Genomic DNA, 17649 nt, shown 5'->3' on the forward strand with positions numbered 1-17649 from the left:
TTATACAATAAAGAAAACTTATCTCACATGACAAGGAGTTTTGTCTCAAGTTAATTCGCCTCAAGGGCCTAGGATGACTGCCTGCCATAAATAATGCAGCATTTATCCTTGTTTGTATGTACTAGGAGAAAATGGAGAAGAACCTCCCTCCCTAACCCAGAACCCAGAAGCCAAAAAGCAAGCTGCTGCTTGTATCTCCTTGGGCCAAATTGGTTTAGGCCTCCTCATCCTTGGGCGGGGGGGTGGGGGGGGGCGTATGGAATTACCATAAATAGCCAGACTATTCATATGTGGTGGGTGGATACTATGAAGTCAGTCTCAGTGTCCACTCCATAGGAAGTGTGGATATATGTGTTGTGTTTTTACAAAGTCTACAAGTGATGCAGTGCACAACTAGGTTTGAACCCTGCTGTACTTCCCAGTTCAAAATATAATAGAGAAGAAAAAAACTTTTTTTTTCCCCCAGTGGAACAAAGGACAGTTTGTTTTACTTCTTGATTTCTGCTTAAGATTTCTGCTGCAGTTTTGGTTGACCTTGGATAAGGCTCCAGGGTAAAATAAATATTAAGCATAAGGATTGAAAACTTATATTCATAATTGTCGTTAATATTTATTAACCAATCATGTGAAATATAGCCAATTTCTAATGTAGCTGCTATTAGAGGTCCTTTTGTTGTGTGCTGTCAGGCAAATGAGTTTTAACCACTCAGAGGACAGTGTTAAAAAGCATTTTAACTATTTGGAATAAAGCTGTCGAACAGTGTCATTTATCTTAACGCTAAGAAGAAGAAGCAATGAAGACTTCTGAGTCACACTACATAGTTCTAAAACCCACGTACTTTATTCTTGGAAGAGTCTCTTAAGCCCCTTTTTGGTGCCTTAATACCCTTATTTTTAAAACAGATACTTGGCGTGCTATTTCTCTGGTTTATCAGAGAAACCAGTAGTTAGGCTCCTGGACAGCTAAAAGTGACAGCTAACAACATGTCAGCAAAAAAAGGGAGGGGGGAAAAAAATCTATAAACTGCAAGAGTAACACAAGAAACACAGCAGTATAGGACAACTTACTCCAGAAAATAGCTTTGCACTGATGAATGAGTCCTCAAGGTCTCATCATATTACAAAACAGTAGATTAATTTCATGATTCTAAAGATTATCTTATAATCAAGTAAAGGTTACATTATTTTAAGAATATTCTTTTAAAAGCTAAATTTACTTCAGAAATATTTTCAACTAGAATGATTAAAATTAGAATGCTGTTTTGGTGCTTAAAAAGGGTATAAAACCCTCAGCTATCCTGAAAAAGTATCTAAGAAAATACTTTGAAGGCTACTACAGATAAAGACACACTAGAGCTCTAGCTGTTTGTACACAAGTGATTGAACCAGAATCTTTTTTTGAGGTCTCATTTGTTGATGAATTTATGAAAATGTATATTTTTTCTCTGTAAACCACCTCTAGCACCTATCACTTCTAAATATTGCCAAGTTTCTCCCTTCCCTCCCTAATCCCCTGCCTCAATCAGTGCAAATTAGTTTAATCTTGACCTACCCAGACTAGTTTAAAAGAATATATGCACTCCCTATATTGATTATAGCACTATTCACAATAGCCAAGATTTGGAAGCAGCCCAGGTATCCATCAGTAGATAGGTGGCTTTAAAAAAAAAAAAAGTAAAAAAAAAAAGCTGTGGTACATTTACACAATTGAATACTACTTGGCTGTTACAAAAGAAAAAAATCTTACCCTTTGTGACAGCATGGATGGACCTGAAGAATATTATGGTAAGTGAAGTAAGCCAGTCAGAGAAATACAAGTACTATATGATTTCATTCATATATGGACTCTAATGGAAAAAAAATAATAACCTAAGAAAATAGAAACAGACTCAGAACACATTGACAGTTGTCAGAGGGGAGGAAGGTTGCAGGGTTAGGTGAAAAAATGGAGGGATTAAGCAAAAAAAGAGAAAAAAAGAACAACTTATAGACACAGAGGGAAAAGGGGGTGAAGGGAGGTAGAAGAAGGTTGGGGGAGGAATAAATGGTGATGGAAGGAGTGTTGACCCTGGGGTGGTGAACACACAATACACTATACAAACGTTGTATTATAAAATTGTGCACCTGAAACCTATATAATTTCATTAACCAATGTCACTCCAATACATTCAATAAAAAGTAAACCATACAGATTTTTTTAAAGATGAACCATTTATGCTGACACAAGTTGTTTTCCAAACCCCTAATTTTTAAAAAGTTTACATTTTAATACTTTGAATTTTGGATGATCTTGAGATCCGTGTGTATATTATTGTGGTACCATTCTACCTTAAAACATCTTAGAAACAAGAAGGGAAATAAATACACTTCTGTGAAGGGTAGTTTTAATTACTTATGTTGCTGATCCGTTTTTTTAGTGCAGTTAATTGAGTCTTATGTAAATATTGATATCAATTCCTTTAATTTTGTAGATACTAATTTTTCTATACTAGTAACTTTTGTAAGAAGTATAGTTAAATTTTTAGTAAAACCTAAAGTACTTCCAAGAGCTGTTTTTTCGCGTTTGATGCAACCCTGTATTTTTCAGTAGGTTATTCATGCTCTAGATTATTGCTACTGACATCACCCTCTGGATATACCAGTGAAAACCTGGATAATTTGTAGTTTGTTTGTTTGTTTGTTTTAGTACTCTTCAGTTCTAATATGATGAGTTTTTCCTTTTGGTTTCAGTTAATGATTTATGTGACCCAAGGCAATGGTGGAAAATAAATATTTTGGCGCCATCTGCTGTTCTTTAATGTGATTTTATTTACTTCAGTAAAATTTGTAAGTAGATTCAAATACATGTATATATTTTTCTCTTTACACATTAAAAAGTACAAAAGTAATGAACTTCTTTAAAGGGCTGCTAGAGCTGCCTTATGTTTCCTATATTTGCAACTGCTAAGGCTGTCTCCTTGTAATTTTGGTAGTAAGAAATATCTAAAAAATATTTTCATTCAATGCCCTTGAATTCCTGAAGAGCTCCTTCTTTTTAGCTTCCTATGTCTTCCCATGAAAGATCCTGAATTAAGACAGATTCACTGGATTCCTTACCTTTTTTGTGATTTTTATGTCCTTTCTGAACACCTAGTTTTCCATCTTTTATAGTCTGCTCCTATCTTACCCTCAAAGCCACATTTCTGTCCATTCTATAAAATCTTCCCCTGTGATTCTGAACTACATTTACTTTTATTTTTATTTTTATTTTTATTACTTTTCTATAGTTTTATATGAATTATTTGCACTACAGAGGTTACATTTTATATTCATAAAATATATATGAATATAAACTATAGTCATAATCCTGAGTCATCTCACATGATACAGCACTGTGGCATAGATAGATAGATAGATAGATAGATAGATAGATAGATACTGCTCCTTAATTGTCATGTATGTCTTTTCTCTCCAAACAAATGGCATGTTTTTTGTTGACTGGGACAGTTTATGTGCTGAATTTGTAATTTTCAGATAACAAATTTGCCTGCACAGTTTGAAGTCTTAGAAAGCTGATGCCCTAATTAAAAGAACTGTGTGCAGAGTAAAGATAAATGAATCCTGGGCAGTGAATTTTGAGTAAATGGGATGAATTAAATAGCATGATATCTGTTTTGGCTGCCCAAAGCTTATCCTGCTATTTCTCTATCAAATTTAAGCATTGTTGATTTCTTGCTTTCCACTACAATGGTTTACTTACAGTGTTCTCTCCAGCCATCTCATCCCAATATAATGTTGAAGCACATACAGCACATACTCAAGGCTTAATTTTATATTTCGTCACCTATGAATACCTATAGACTTGTTCTTTGTAAGATGAGGACACCGTGGTTCTTGCTTTTCACCACTAAACTGTTTCAATTCTACATTTTCATTATCAACATTAATAACATGTATATTGTTAATGAAATATTTTTCAGTGATTTGTGCATAGGTTGATACTAGATGTTGAGAAATAATGTGTTCATGTTATGAATATGGAGCTATTTTCTCTGTAGAGCCCAGTACATGCTAAATTCTATTTCTTTCTCTACTACCTGCTATTCCTAGGTCACTCAAAAGAGTTTATTCCTAATTTTTCTGATGGATCCTTTTATACATTTTACATATTGCCTTTATCATTTCTACAAGTTTTTATAAGCTCTCTAGTATATGACCTATTGATTCCCTGCCCCCCACCACCAGGAAATTATATTCCTACAGCCCTCTGGAGCCTTGTTCCAATCTGTGGACCTGCTTCACACCCTTTATCTTGGGATTTCTTCCCTTTGTTGTTTTTCTGTGATGATTTCATTAATTACTACATTCCACATCTTCCTCTTTATATATTTACTCCCTAGTTCTGTTGAAATGCATCCTTGACCGACTTTCTAAGAAAGGTGATATAGGAGAGAACTTTGTAAGTCTCTGCATGTCTGGAAATTTCTTTATCTTACCTTCAGTCTTGTTTCATAATTTGATGAGGAGACTTGACTTCCTTTTATTGATCTACTGCCATTATTTTTCAGATCCACATATTACTGTTATCCTTTATTGTACTTACATTTTCAGAGTTCAAAGCTTCGCTGAGGTTTTGAGGGAATTTGATATTTCCCTTTTCTGTGTAGCCTCTGACATGCTTTATTAGGCAGTAGCTTCCTCTGTTTTGCTGCCTTTTGTGTCCTTAGTCTCCAAATACTATATTTACCATACAAAAATATCTAAAGAGATTTTGGTGGTTTTGTATAAAATGTTAACTCGTTAATAGTTTGAATAAAATAAGACATGAAAAAGTAGGATTTGATTTTTTTTTCTGTAAACATTTCCAGAAGTTGTATGTTTACCATTTCATGGTATTCTTTTATATTTAGATAGCACAGTGGTTAAGAATGTGGTGCTGTGGAGCTAGCCTGCTTCTGCTACTTAATACTGTGTAACCTTAGCCAAGATGCTTAACCTTTCTGCCTGGTTTCCTCATCTGTAAAATAGGAATATTAATATGTTCCACATAGAGTTTATACAAGGATTCAGTTAGTTAAGACATATATAAAACACTGAAAGACTTCCTGCACTTTTAAGTTTTCAGTTTTTAGGTATACTAGTAGTAGGAGTAGTAGTACTGCTGTTATTTCCAATTACTATCATCATCATCATTTGTATTGATTATATAATAAACTTTGAGACTTTTTGTTAAAAATAAGTAAATAAAAATATTGTGCTTGGAGCCCATTGACCTAAAAATTGTTTTGCTACCACTTACTATCTTTCTAACCCTCAGCATTTCACTGAAACTTAATGGGCCTCAGCAAAACAAACTAATAATATTTTTCATGTCAGGTGATCTCTTGATCTCTAAAATATTACCAGAAGTCATGCATTTCCAGAAATTATGGTCTAACTGTGGAACTGATAAAGAGAGCTGATGATGCTCAGCCTTCCCCCTCCCCTCTCTCCCACTCTCCTCTCTCTGTTCATTTTCCTTCCTTCAAAACATAGTTTCTGGGATGAAATCACATCAGAATTTAAGCACTTAACATTTGTAAGAGTACAATAGCCTTATTCTCATTTTGATCATGCTCTACCCTTCTCCTAGCCTTGGCTATTTCTTCCCCATAAAACTGAACTAATAAAAGACATTTCTAAAATTTTCTAAATTTTGTGTGAAAATAAAATTAAGGACAAGCTAAATTGTTTTCTTTTAAGCCCTATGCCTGTGTTCATTTGTGTCTCCTGTTGTACTTTCCTGACACCTCGTGTATTATATGTCTTTCGTATGACACTGTATTGCTTCAATTGGGTATCCCATCTTTTGGTGTCCCTTGGCCACACTGGAAGAAGAGTTGTCTTGGGCCACACATTAAATATACAAACCTTCATGAAAACTGATGAACAAAAAAAGGTTTTAAGTAAATTTACAATGTTGTGTTGGGCTGTATTCATAGCCATCCTGGGCCGCATGCATCCTGCGGGCTGCAGATTGGACACCCGTGCCTAGCCTACTAGATCAAGTCCTTCGGTGACTGATGTTTATAGTGACTAGCAAATGACTTTTATGAATCTTAGATTAGCCTAGAATTAAGTTTGTCTTAATTGTTGATTTGGGGCCATGATGATTCTGGTCTTGAGTTAATGACACACTTGATACTCTGGTAATAACAGCCTCTACTTTGGATATAATGCTATTTTGAATTATACTGTCGTTCAATCAAACTAAAAAATACTTAAAATTTACTAAAATAACTTTAAAGATATTTTTCTTTCTTTGATAAAGTAGGAAAGAATAATTATATTGTGAATTTTCTCACTTTAAGAAATAGTGAAAATGCGAAACTGGAGGTAAAAATGTGAGACTATAAGAATTTTAAAATGTTCCATTTGGGAGCGAGGTTATTTTTTTACTCTTTCTTTCCCTGAAAGCAGTGGGCGGGGGGGGGGGGGATGTCCTAGGAGAACAGAATGATAATGTAGCAGGAAAAAATGAAAATAAACTCAACTATTCCCAAAGAATGTTAATCCTTGAGTTAGTAGTTGTCAGTTGGTTTTCTTTTACTTCTCATTGAGCTGAAATTACGAATTCTTGTCAATTCCGGGACCTACAGACATTTTTATATGCAGTATTGATAATTTTCACATCAATAGATAACAGTTTTTTTTACATTATATAGCTATTTCTTGAGAGTTGGAAGGCACATCTGCCGTGAAACATCAATAATGTACCATATGTAAATGATGATAGCTAATCCACACTTTCTGACTCTCCATTCCTAATACAGTGTATTTTCAGCCTTACAAAATTCTCTTAATTCTTCTGTCCGTATCACTCACTGAAGCTTGAGATCCACATACTTACTTCTGTTAAGAATCTCCACTTGAATGTCCCACAGGTACCTCAGAACTCAAAATCCAAACCTGAACTCATTTTTTTTCCCCCCTCCCCATCTTGCCCACAAAGCTCCTGCCTTAATACATGGCACCTTCACCCATTGGATTGCCCAGACTAATATTACTGGCTCCATCCTGTTCTCCACTCCTACCCATATATATCCAGTCACCAAGTTTAATAAGTTTATGTTGTGACTAAACCTGAAATCTACTCCATTTGTCTATTTTTGTTCCCATATTTCAAGCCATTTTTATGTCAGTTGTATATAAGTGCCATAGCCTCCTACCTGATCTCCCACCACCAGTGCCATCCATTTTCAACTGTTTTTTACACTGTTCAGGTAATCATTCCTAAAACACAAATCAAAACTTATCACTGTTCTATTTAAAACTCTTTGGTGGCTACCTTTGGCCTTAAAGATAAAATCTAAATTCTTTTAATTGTTTATAGTATCCTTTATAATCTGGCCTCTGCTACATGATTCAACCATGCAGAGCAACTTAGAGTTCCTTGAGACCTGTGCTGGAGGTGAGCACCTTCAGATTTCACACACACTACTCCTGCTTGACTAACTCCCAGTTGTCATTCATCTCAGCTTGCACTTTCTTGAAGAAACCTTCACTAATATGCCAATATCATCTACGATTGGATTAGATGTTACCATGTGTTCTCATACTACCTTTTGCTTATCCCCATTGTAACATGTGACATACTGTATTACTATTGACTGTCTATGCCTCTCCCAAGCTATTGGAGGGCAAATACAATATTGTTTGTTTTTCTGTTGACCTCTTACAGTACATGGCACATTCATTCTTTTATTCTTTACTCATTGAGCAAGTATTCGTTAAACACACGTTAAGGCAATTTAGAATGAATTTGTTTAAATTTCTTCTGTTGAACTGAAGCCTCATTTCAATTTCCAGTATAGGTCTTTATAACATCAGAGATTTAGCTTCTGAAGATTATTCAGTGGTCAGTGTAAATAAATTTTCTTTGACAAGTCCTAAATAGTCCCTTGTAGTTCATGTTGTAGTGGAAATTCAGCGGAAGTGCGCGGAAGTGCATGTGCATATGTATGTGTGTATAAATAATAACTCAGTACATTAATGGAAGTCTAGACCAGTCTCCTGAATAATTAAATTTTTAAAAGTTTTTAACTATGTATAACACAATTAGAAACATCTGATCACAACAAGTCAGGCTTTTAAAAAGCAGATTTTTAAAATGACTTTACTTCTGGAAACACCGCCTTAAAATCTTTTAAGTAAATCTTTAAAATATTTAAGCTTTAAGTAAAACATTTAAATTTAAAAGCATTTAAAATAAATGTTTGTCTTGATTTCAGTTTATTCATGGATTTTTTTAGTAGTTGGAAAAAAGTTTTGGTAGTTCCCAACTGTGTTAGAAACAGTTGCCAAGTGTGGTTCTTTACACCAGAGACTGGGAGCTGTTTCTAAACACAGTTACTAGCACAGATTTGCTTAAATTTCCAGTCTGATCTGTGGCTATGGGTAAGTAATGTGGAATATGTATAATATTTGTGGGGGGGGGGGGATTTCTGTAAATTAAATTCCATAAACTACCCTGTAACTTTAGATTACTCTATACCCTAACGTGTATATACTTTAAATCCCTACCAGTCAATAATATAGTCTTTTGTAAATCTTTAAGATAGTTATAAAGGTATGTAAAAGTTAAGGTATCCTGCTAGCCTCAGAATGTATAGAATTAAGTGTCTTCTTTTGTTGAAATGGATCCTAATGTAAATTTTCAATGCTATTTAATATCAAAGATTTGAAAGGGTTTTATTTGTTTGTTTGTTTGTTTTGTTAAGGAAGCATACTTATTCTCCAGAAGCCTATGCCTTCCGCTGTGGTTCCTAGTAATAATGACGACTCTAGTATGTTTTTACAGGATTTATAGTCAAATCTAAAATAAATTTTGGTACATGTATGTATGTGTATAATACCCATTCAAATTGCATGGTACTTTTTATTTAGGAGGACCAATAAGAATTTAATAACTGTGTATATGCATGTACAATCCATTTAGGGTCGCCAGTAGCCACATGTGGCTATTGAGCACTTGAAATATGGCTTATCTGAATTTGAAGCATGTTGTTAAAACTACATAGTGATTTCAAAAATTTAGTAGAAAAAATGTAAAATATCTCAATTTTGTATTAATTACATGTTGAAATGATAAATTTTTTATAGAGAGGGTAAATTATATTAAAATTTATTTAGCCACTAGAAAATTAAAAATTACAAAATATAGATCACATCTGTTTCTTTTGGAGATACCTGATCAAGAACATTTTTTCTAATTGAAAATTAATTTTTCTATAAGTTATAGTTGAAATTGAATATTTTGATGTTGAGTTACATTTATTAGTCTTATATTACAGTTTGACATCTAAATATTAGCATTCTAATATTACATGTAAAAGTGAAAGCTATAATGTTAAAAATTTTTTTTGCTTTATGCGATGATGTCCAACCCTCTAAGCTACACCAGTCAGGGTAAAGTTAAAAGTGTTTTAACAAAATATTTCGAGGACTTGTTTATAGACTTTGTTATTGGAACATGCCATAAGTAATACTTCATGATTTCTCGATTCTTGGTTTGGAACCAGATAAGCTCCCATTGATTATTTGACAAACATTTTCTGTTTGCTTTATATGTGCTAAATATATCTTGGGGAATACTTCTCCATAATTTTAGAAAGTAACAAAAAATAATGGATGTACATACATGTAATTGAGTTTGTGGACTTAAAGTTCGGTAGAAGTGAAGTAGTTCCTGTCTGGGTTTTTGCTTTCTGTAAAGCAGTTTGTAAGTCATCATAGTCCACCACTAGTGATGGTTTCTGGAGAAAATTCTTCGAATTGAGTAAAATTAAAGGATCTTCATAGATGAGAATCAACATTTAAATACTTATTGGGTCAGAAAAATACCATATGATTTCACTCATATGTGGAATCTAATGAACAAACTGAACTAACAAAATAAAGACAGACTCAAAGATAGCAAGCTGACAGCTCTGGGGATAGGCAGTTAGGGGATGGAGGGGTCCAGTAAAAAAGAAAAAGGACACATGGGTATGGAGAATAGTGTAGTGATTGTGGTGGGGAGAAGTGAGTGGAAGTGGAAGAGAAGGTATAAGGGGGATAAAGGTAATGGAAAAAATACAATTAAAAAGTGAAAAAAAAATACTGGACACTGAGCTAGACACTGAGGAAGAATATGGAAGGGGAAGGACCTTACCCTCAGCTTATGATTGTATTAGGAAAATAAGGCATATATCAAAAAAGTAAATAACATAAGGCAGCTACGATACAGTAAAGAATGTATGGGTGTGTGAGTGGATAGTACTGTACAGGAGTCCAGAAGATGAGAACACTAATGATTAGAGATTTTATTTAACTTTTTCCTCTGCTTCTTACAAATGACCTTTTCAGAATGACCCCTTTGTAAAAACCTTCTATCACTGTACCTTATAGTCAGTGATAACTTATAATGAGGACTGTATAGAAATTTAGCATAGATTCTTTACCTCAGCACAAATAAGAATTTAGTGCAATTTTTTAACTCAGCTTTGAATGCTTTAGAACGGGACTGTGCTTATGAATGGGAAGTTGAGATTACTATGACATTACATGATTCAAATCATGTAGCTTCACATATTTAATGGGAACTTCAGGTTGTAGCTGCATTAACCAACACCTCTTTTCTGTCAAAACTTCTGAATTCCTTACTTTTTAGTCTTTAATATTTGCTATGTTGATGGTGAGAAGGAAAAGAGACTTCCATTCCAGGGTGCATGGGTATCTAATAATAATGTCTATATATTTTAACAGGAGTTGGAGGGGGTGAGAAAGAGGGTTGTATGGGATGAAAAGTTTGAGAATGTACTTTGGAGTGTTGTAGAAACTGACTGACTCCTTAACTGACTACTCAGAGCATGATAAGCTGATAGAGATATCACCGCCACATGCATACACACCCAAATAACATACCAAAATATAATAAAAGCAAAAATGTACATACTAAAAATAAATGGACTACCTACAGGATAGAGTGGGAAGTTTTATAGGAAATTTCCTTCAAATGACAAAAGACAAACCACCACTGCTACCACCACCAACTAAAGGTGTAGAATATTTTAACACAATTATCAAACTTTATATTTTAGATATATTTAAACTTTACTCTAAAAAATAGAATGTAGATATCTTTTTGAAGCACACTTGAAACATTTATAGAAATGTAACCACATATTAAACTACAAGGGAATGACTCCACAAATAGCCAGGCATGTCATATTGGCTGTATTTTCTCACTACATTGCAGTACATAAAGAACTTATTCAATTTTACAAGTTTTGCTTAAACGTAATGTTAATAGAGCCCTGGCTGGTGTGGCTTGTGGCTGAGTAGATTGAGCACTGGAAACCTGCAAACCGAAGAGTCACTGGTTTGATTCCCAGTGCAGGGCAGGTGCCAGAGTTGCTGGCCAGGTCCCCACTGGGGGCGCATGAGATGTAACCACACATTGATGTTTCTCTCCTTCTCTTTCTCCCTCCCTTGCCCTCTCTAAAAATAAATTAAATCTTTTTAAAAAATAATGTTAATAGAATATTATTTAAATGAAATAATATCTAAAACACTTACTGAACACTTAATGTGAGCCAGGCATACTGCTGACAGGTGTTTTGCGTATGTCATTCTATTTATATCCTTTCAGCAGCCCTGGGAATTGCAAGATACAGTTATCTTTAATAGGTGGGAAAATTTAGGCTTAAAAATGTTAATTTGCCCAAGGACTGCTTTTGGAAAAACCTCTGTTTTTTAATATTATACCCTTACAACCCCTCATCTTTTAAAAACACCTCTATTATTATAAAATATAGCCAGGTAGATAAACTCACATAAAAGAAATATAAAGCTTATTGGATTATTATTAAAGTTTACAATTATTACTTAGATTGGTACTGTAATACCAACAGGTCAAGAAATAGAACTTTGTCAACCACTGCGGAAGCCTTTTATGTGCCCCACTCCAATCATAATCCTGTCCTTACCACAAGAAGTATCTCTATGATAATCATTTTCTGGGTTATTTTTTTAAAAATTTTATTTATTTATTTCACGCGCACCCCCCGCCCCAGTTTTTCATGTAATTTTATTTGCTGACAAAACTGGTATAATTTGACCTTGTAGAGTTTCTTACAGGTTTTATCATATTCAAATTTAATATTTTTGTCAAAACTTTATAGGTGGTGGTATGTTCTTTCATCAGGAAATATATAATGTCTGATTGTTGTTTCTTTTTGTGATGTTATAGAACTATTGGTACTCAATGGTTAAATCCAATTTTTATTAAATTTCTAATTTTCTTATTTATTTATTGCTAGTCTGTTTCTGTAAAGAAGCTTCCCCTTGTACTTGGTTACCTGGTGGTTCAGTTGATACGAGAAAAGAAAAATAAATATTTGATCATTTCCCATTATTTTTCAGTTTTCAAAATGATGAGTTCGTTTTCACCAGCAACTTTGAAAATAACCTTTTTTCAAAAAAAATATCATTATAAACTCACAGATTTAAACATATCTTTTTTAGTTGATTACAGTTCTTTCTTATGGTCAAATTATTACACCTTTAGCCAGTGGTTGGCTCCCTACCATCATGGAGTTTATATTTTAGTAAATATATATACATTTATATATAAATGTAAGAATATGTGTGTGTTGTCTTAAACCACACAAATACTAAAAATATTGTTCTGTATATTTCCATTTTTAAACTTAATTTATATTAAAGATAATTTCTTACCAGTCTGTATAGAACTGCTTTATATTTTGTCATGACCCCATAATAGTCTATTGTATAGCTAGGCCATGGTTTATTTAACAAACCCATATTGATGAACATTTGATTGTTATCTTTTAGTTCTAGAAACAGTATGCAGTAAAAATCTTGGTGCATATTACTTTGCCGACATGTGTGAATATAGCTGCAAAATCAAGTCCTTAAAATGGAATTGCCAAGTAATGTTAGCTCTTGCCAAATTGCTCTTCTTAGAGCAATTAAGAACTGTTTTTTCCTTCATGTTATCTTTTTATACTACTAGTATGTGATCAAATTTCTGGTCTTTGATAATCTGCTATATAAAAAATATCTTGTAGTTTCTTTTAGAGCATTTCATGTCTAGTTTCTTAATTCTGCATTGCCCTTGACTTGGCCCAGTTTTCTATGGAAGTCTAAGTCTTTCCCTATTGATTCATAGATACTCAGGAAAATTACCCTTTTGTGACATATATTGCGAATATTTTTCCTAATTGTGTTACCTCTTTTGGCTACATGGTATTTATTTTCCAAGTCAAGTTTTTAAATTTTTTATATTTACTCAAATTTATTATTTTTATTTTTTAAAGATTTTATTTATTTACTTTTTAGAGAGAGGGGAAGGGAGGGAGAAAGAGAGGGAGAAAAACATCAGTATGTAGAGATACATCCATTAGTTGCTTCATTCGTAAGCCTCCAGCTGGGGAACCTGGGCCACCACCCAGGCATGTACCCTGACTGGGAATTGAACTTGTGACCTTTTGGTTTGCAGGATGGTGTTCAATACACTGAGCCACACTAGTCAGGGCTATTAGTTCTTTTAAAAACAATCTGAACTTAGAGAAGAGTTAGTGATACAGAACAAAGTTTATTCCCCCAGTCCTTTACAGAGTAAGTTGCCAGCCTGTTGTCCTGTCACCTCCTCATCTTTTAGTCTATATTTCCTACAAACAAGGATATTCTCCTAAATAACCATACTACCACTAAAAAAAAAATCTTAAAATTAACATTGACACATTACTGTCTTCTAAGCTTTAGACCCTCACCCCGGGCCACCCCATTTAAGTTTCAGTATTGGTCCTGATAGCAACCTTTTAGCAAAAGGATCCAGTTCAGAACCACACATTGCTATTTAGTTGCCATATCTCTTCAGTATATGTTGTATCTCTTCAGTATACTTCAATCTGGAACAGTTCCTCAGATTTTCCTTGACTTCCATGACTTTGAAAATTTTGAGGATGATTTAAAACAAATTAGAACAAATTTGGTTTGTCTGATGTTTCCTCACAGTTAGATTTAGGTTATGCATCTTTGTTGGGAACATCATAGATATGATACTGTGGCCTTGCATGCTATCAGGTGGCACACTATTTCAGTTTGTCCTATTAATGATGATCATCACTTCGATAATTTGATTAAGGTACTATTTGATTGACATCTCAACTATAGAGTTACTGTTTTTCCCTTTCTACTTAAGTTTTTGTGGGGAAGGTACTTTAAACATCCCAGTCCTTATCACTTTTCATTTATGTATTTATAGCAGTATGGATTTATGGGTTGCTGTTCACTTAGTGTGTTATAAACCCTTTCCTATCATGAATTTTGATGCTCCATCATAATTTCATTAGCGGGTAACCATGCAGACCTTCTTCTGTTGTTTTTTGCCGTGTCCTCATCATTCTTTACGCACTGTTTCTACCACAAGATATTCCAGGTTCATCTTGTATTTCCCCCAACCTGGAATCGGCCATTTCTCCAAGGAGACTTTACTGTATTTTGCCGTGTGTAATGTGCCCCGTGTATAATGAGCACCCATGTTTTTTTGTGCATTATATGCAGGATTGTATGTAATCATTATACTCATGTATAATGCTCATCCTTATTTTTCCCTCAAAAATTTGGGCAAAAAAAAAATATGCATTACACATGATTAAATATGGTATTTCTTTTATAGAAAGTGTTATTCACAGGCCAAGCTCCAAGTGCTGCTCGTGCCCATTGGTATTGTAGTGTCACTGCTTCTAGGCTCGCTTTCAGTGGACAGAACTACATCCAAATACTTGCATCCAAACATTTGCGTTTATATTTATTTCTGTGTCTATTAAAAATCATGAGTTCCATGTTGATACCTTCAATCTAGTCTAACCACAGCATTTATTCTAGCTTTCTCTTTGTTTATATTTTAACTCTCTTCTCTGACAGAAGGTATCTGGCTTCCATTATCTTATATAACTATTTGATCAATTCCTTTAATGTCTTCCAAGTTTTGTGTCCTAACCTTAAAAGAGCTTTCTCTACTTTAACATTATAAAAAATAATTTTTCTCTGTTTTCTTCTAATGATTTTGTTTCCTTTTTTGTATTTAAATATATGGTGTATTTTAGAATCTATTTTGAAGTAAGAAAAAAGAAAACGAACATTTCTTTGAGATTGTTATCATCTAGTTAGCTGGAGTTTTATGTAAAAGTTATATTCCCCCCAAAAAAAATTTTAGATTTTTAAAAAGTTTATCCATAGAGCTTTTGTAAGTGTCATTTTTCATATTGCTTGTGTTTATACACAGATGATGATGTACCTGCAGATATGGTTGCAGAAGAATCAGGTCCTGGTGCACAAAATAGTCCTTACCAACTTCGTAGAAAAACTCTTTTGCCGAAAAGAACAGCGTGTCCTACAAAGAGCAGCATGGAGGTAAATTGAAGTAACTGCTTTTCTTTTTGTAATGAAAGTATTGTTAGGAAACAAACAAAAAAGAGAATGTCATCATTTTTTAGAAGTAATGATTATGTATGGTAAAAATGTTTGCTTAGTTTTCATTTTGTTTTTGAAGGGTGCCTCAACTTCAACTACAGAAAACTTTGGTCATCGTGCAAAACGTGCAAGAGTATCTGGAAAATCACAAGATCTGGCAGGTATTTCCTATGGGAAAATGAAGGGATAAGGTCCAGTAATTATTTTTAAATTTTGTTTGATACCAAAATATTTAAATTAAATGTACTTTAGTATTACATTTGGGACTGAGAAAGTGATTATTGCAGAATAAACATGACAACTCTGACCTCTCACTCTGTGACTTTGTTATTTAAAAATACCTTTTATATATTTATTTTTACCAGTTTCCAAAATGGTGCAAATAGCTAAAAGAGAATGCTTATATCAAGATAAAAGAAAAAAATTTGTCGTCTATAAAAGCAAAATGTTTATGAAATGATTGCTTTTTATTTTTGATCATCACAAAAGCTATTCATTAGATAAAATGAAAATAAGGCTTTTTTAAAAATGGGAAAAGTCATTGCTAACACTATAAGTAGTAGATCGTTTATATTTTATTTGCTAATCTCTTTGTAGCAGCACCTGCTGAACAGTATCTTCAGGAGAAATTGCCAGATGAAGTAGTTCTAAAAATCTTCTCTTACTTGCTGGAACAGGATCTTTGTAGAGCAGCTTGTGTGTGTAAACGCTTCAGTGAGCTTGCTAATGATCCAATTTTGTGGTAAGTGGAAATTTATTTACTATCTTGAGATATATTATTTGCTGCCCAAAATACTAAAGATGATAGGGAAGATGAATTGTGAGTTGGTGATTACAATTAAATAAGAACAAAATTAGATTGCTTATATATTCTAAGTTACCTGTTTATCACAAATGTGCATTGTCAATTTAGGTAGTATTTATAAAATAATAAATGAAGTATTTTCTCTGCTGTTTATCAGATAATAGCAACTGTGATTGTGTGATATATTTGTTATTTAATTGTTTTTTTAAAACAACTAAAAACTGAAGTGCTGGTAGTTCAGTGAGAATATGTATTTTATACATCACTTTTGGAAAATACTTGAACAGTTGTATTCATGGCCACTTCTAAAATTCTGCTTCTAAAAATGTTTTTGCTTTATGTACATATTTTTCATAATGGCATAGTTAATAAGTGGGGAGAAATTAAAAATTATGTCTAACAATAAGGAAATGGACTAAGTGAACACAATGTAATGTCTCCTTGTAGGGTTGTAGTATAGTCATGAACAGTGACTTTTACAGTTTATAATAGCATGGGGAAATGCTGTGTTACAAAAAAGTGAAAGGAACAGAATACAAAGTTTGTTTTTTTATGCTATATAAATCATAGCTGTAACAAATGAAACTAACTGTAGATTAAAAAACTAGAAGGAAATATGTAAATTGTTAATGAACATATTGAAAGTATAGGTTATCTCTTTTCTTTATAGTTTTCTATATTTTGTAACAGCTTGTGCGGTGCTAAGGATAAACTATTTTGAGTCCTCAAATACTTTTTTGGAATTGTTTAAAAGACATTTTATGGAAAACTCCTTAACTCCTTTTCCACCTTCAGGAAACGATTATATATGGAAGTATTTGAATATACCCGCCCCATGATGCATCCTGAACCTGGCAAATTCTACCAGATTAATCCAGAAGAATATGAACATCCAAATCCTTGGAAGGAGAGTTTCCAGCAGTTGGTATGAAGTATAAATAAGAAAAACGGGTTTATATATATTTGTAAATAAAATTTCCTTTTTAAAAAATTTAAACTGGTGCATGAAGGATATTTCTGTGAACCTTTTGAAATGGGGGAATGTTCCAGATACTCTATGACTTACTGAGATAAACATTTTGCCACTCATAATGACAGGTGTAATGACTCTGATGAAGTAGTAGATACTACAAAGGAACATATATCACTTGGCTAAAAAACAGACATTTAACCTGATAACAAATAAAAGTTTTTTGAAAATTTTAATCTCAAGAATAGGTTTCAAGACAGTGAACATTTATCAACCAACAAAATATTCAACAATTTTACTACTGCCACATTTATTAATAATTTTAACAGTGACAGTAAACATCAGTAGCCTGGGGAGCACTTATTCTTTCTAT

General features: G+C 33.3%; 1 protein-coding gene across 1 annotated transcript in view; it reads left to right on the top strand.

The window, feature by feature from the left end:
- FBXO11 (F-box protein 11) overlaps positions 1 to 17649 on the top strand; it is an 83674-nt gene that overhangs the window by 42789 nt on the left and 23236 nt on the right. The window contains exons 2-5 of the mRNA XM_054566857.1: positions 15314 to 15441; positions 15581 to 15662; positions 16099 to 16243; positions 17102 to 17231. Coding sequence (XP_054422832.1) covers positions 15314 to 15441; positions 15581 to 15662; positions 16099 to 16243; positions 17102 to 17231 — 485 coding nt within the window. The remainder of the gene's footprint in view (positions 1 to 15313; positions 15442 to 15580; positions 15663 to 16098; positions 16244 to 17101; positions 17232 to 17649) is intronic.

This window comes from Pteronotus mesoamericanus, unplaced genomic scaffold, assembly GCF_021234165.1.
Source record: "Pteronotus mesoamericanus isolate MK-2021 breed Mesoamerican mustached bat unplaced genomic scaffold, CSHL_Meso_final contig_101, whole genome shotgun sequence".
NCBI lineage: Eukaryota > Metazoa > Chordata > Mammalia > Chiroptera > Mormoopidae > Pteronotus > Pteronotus mesoamericanus.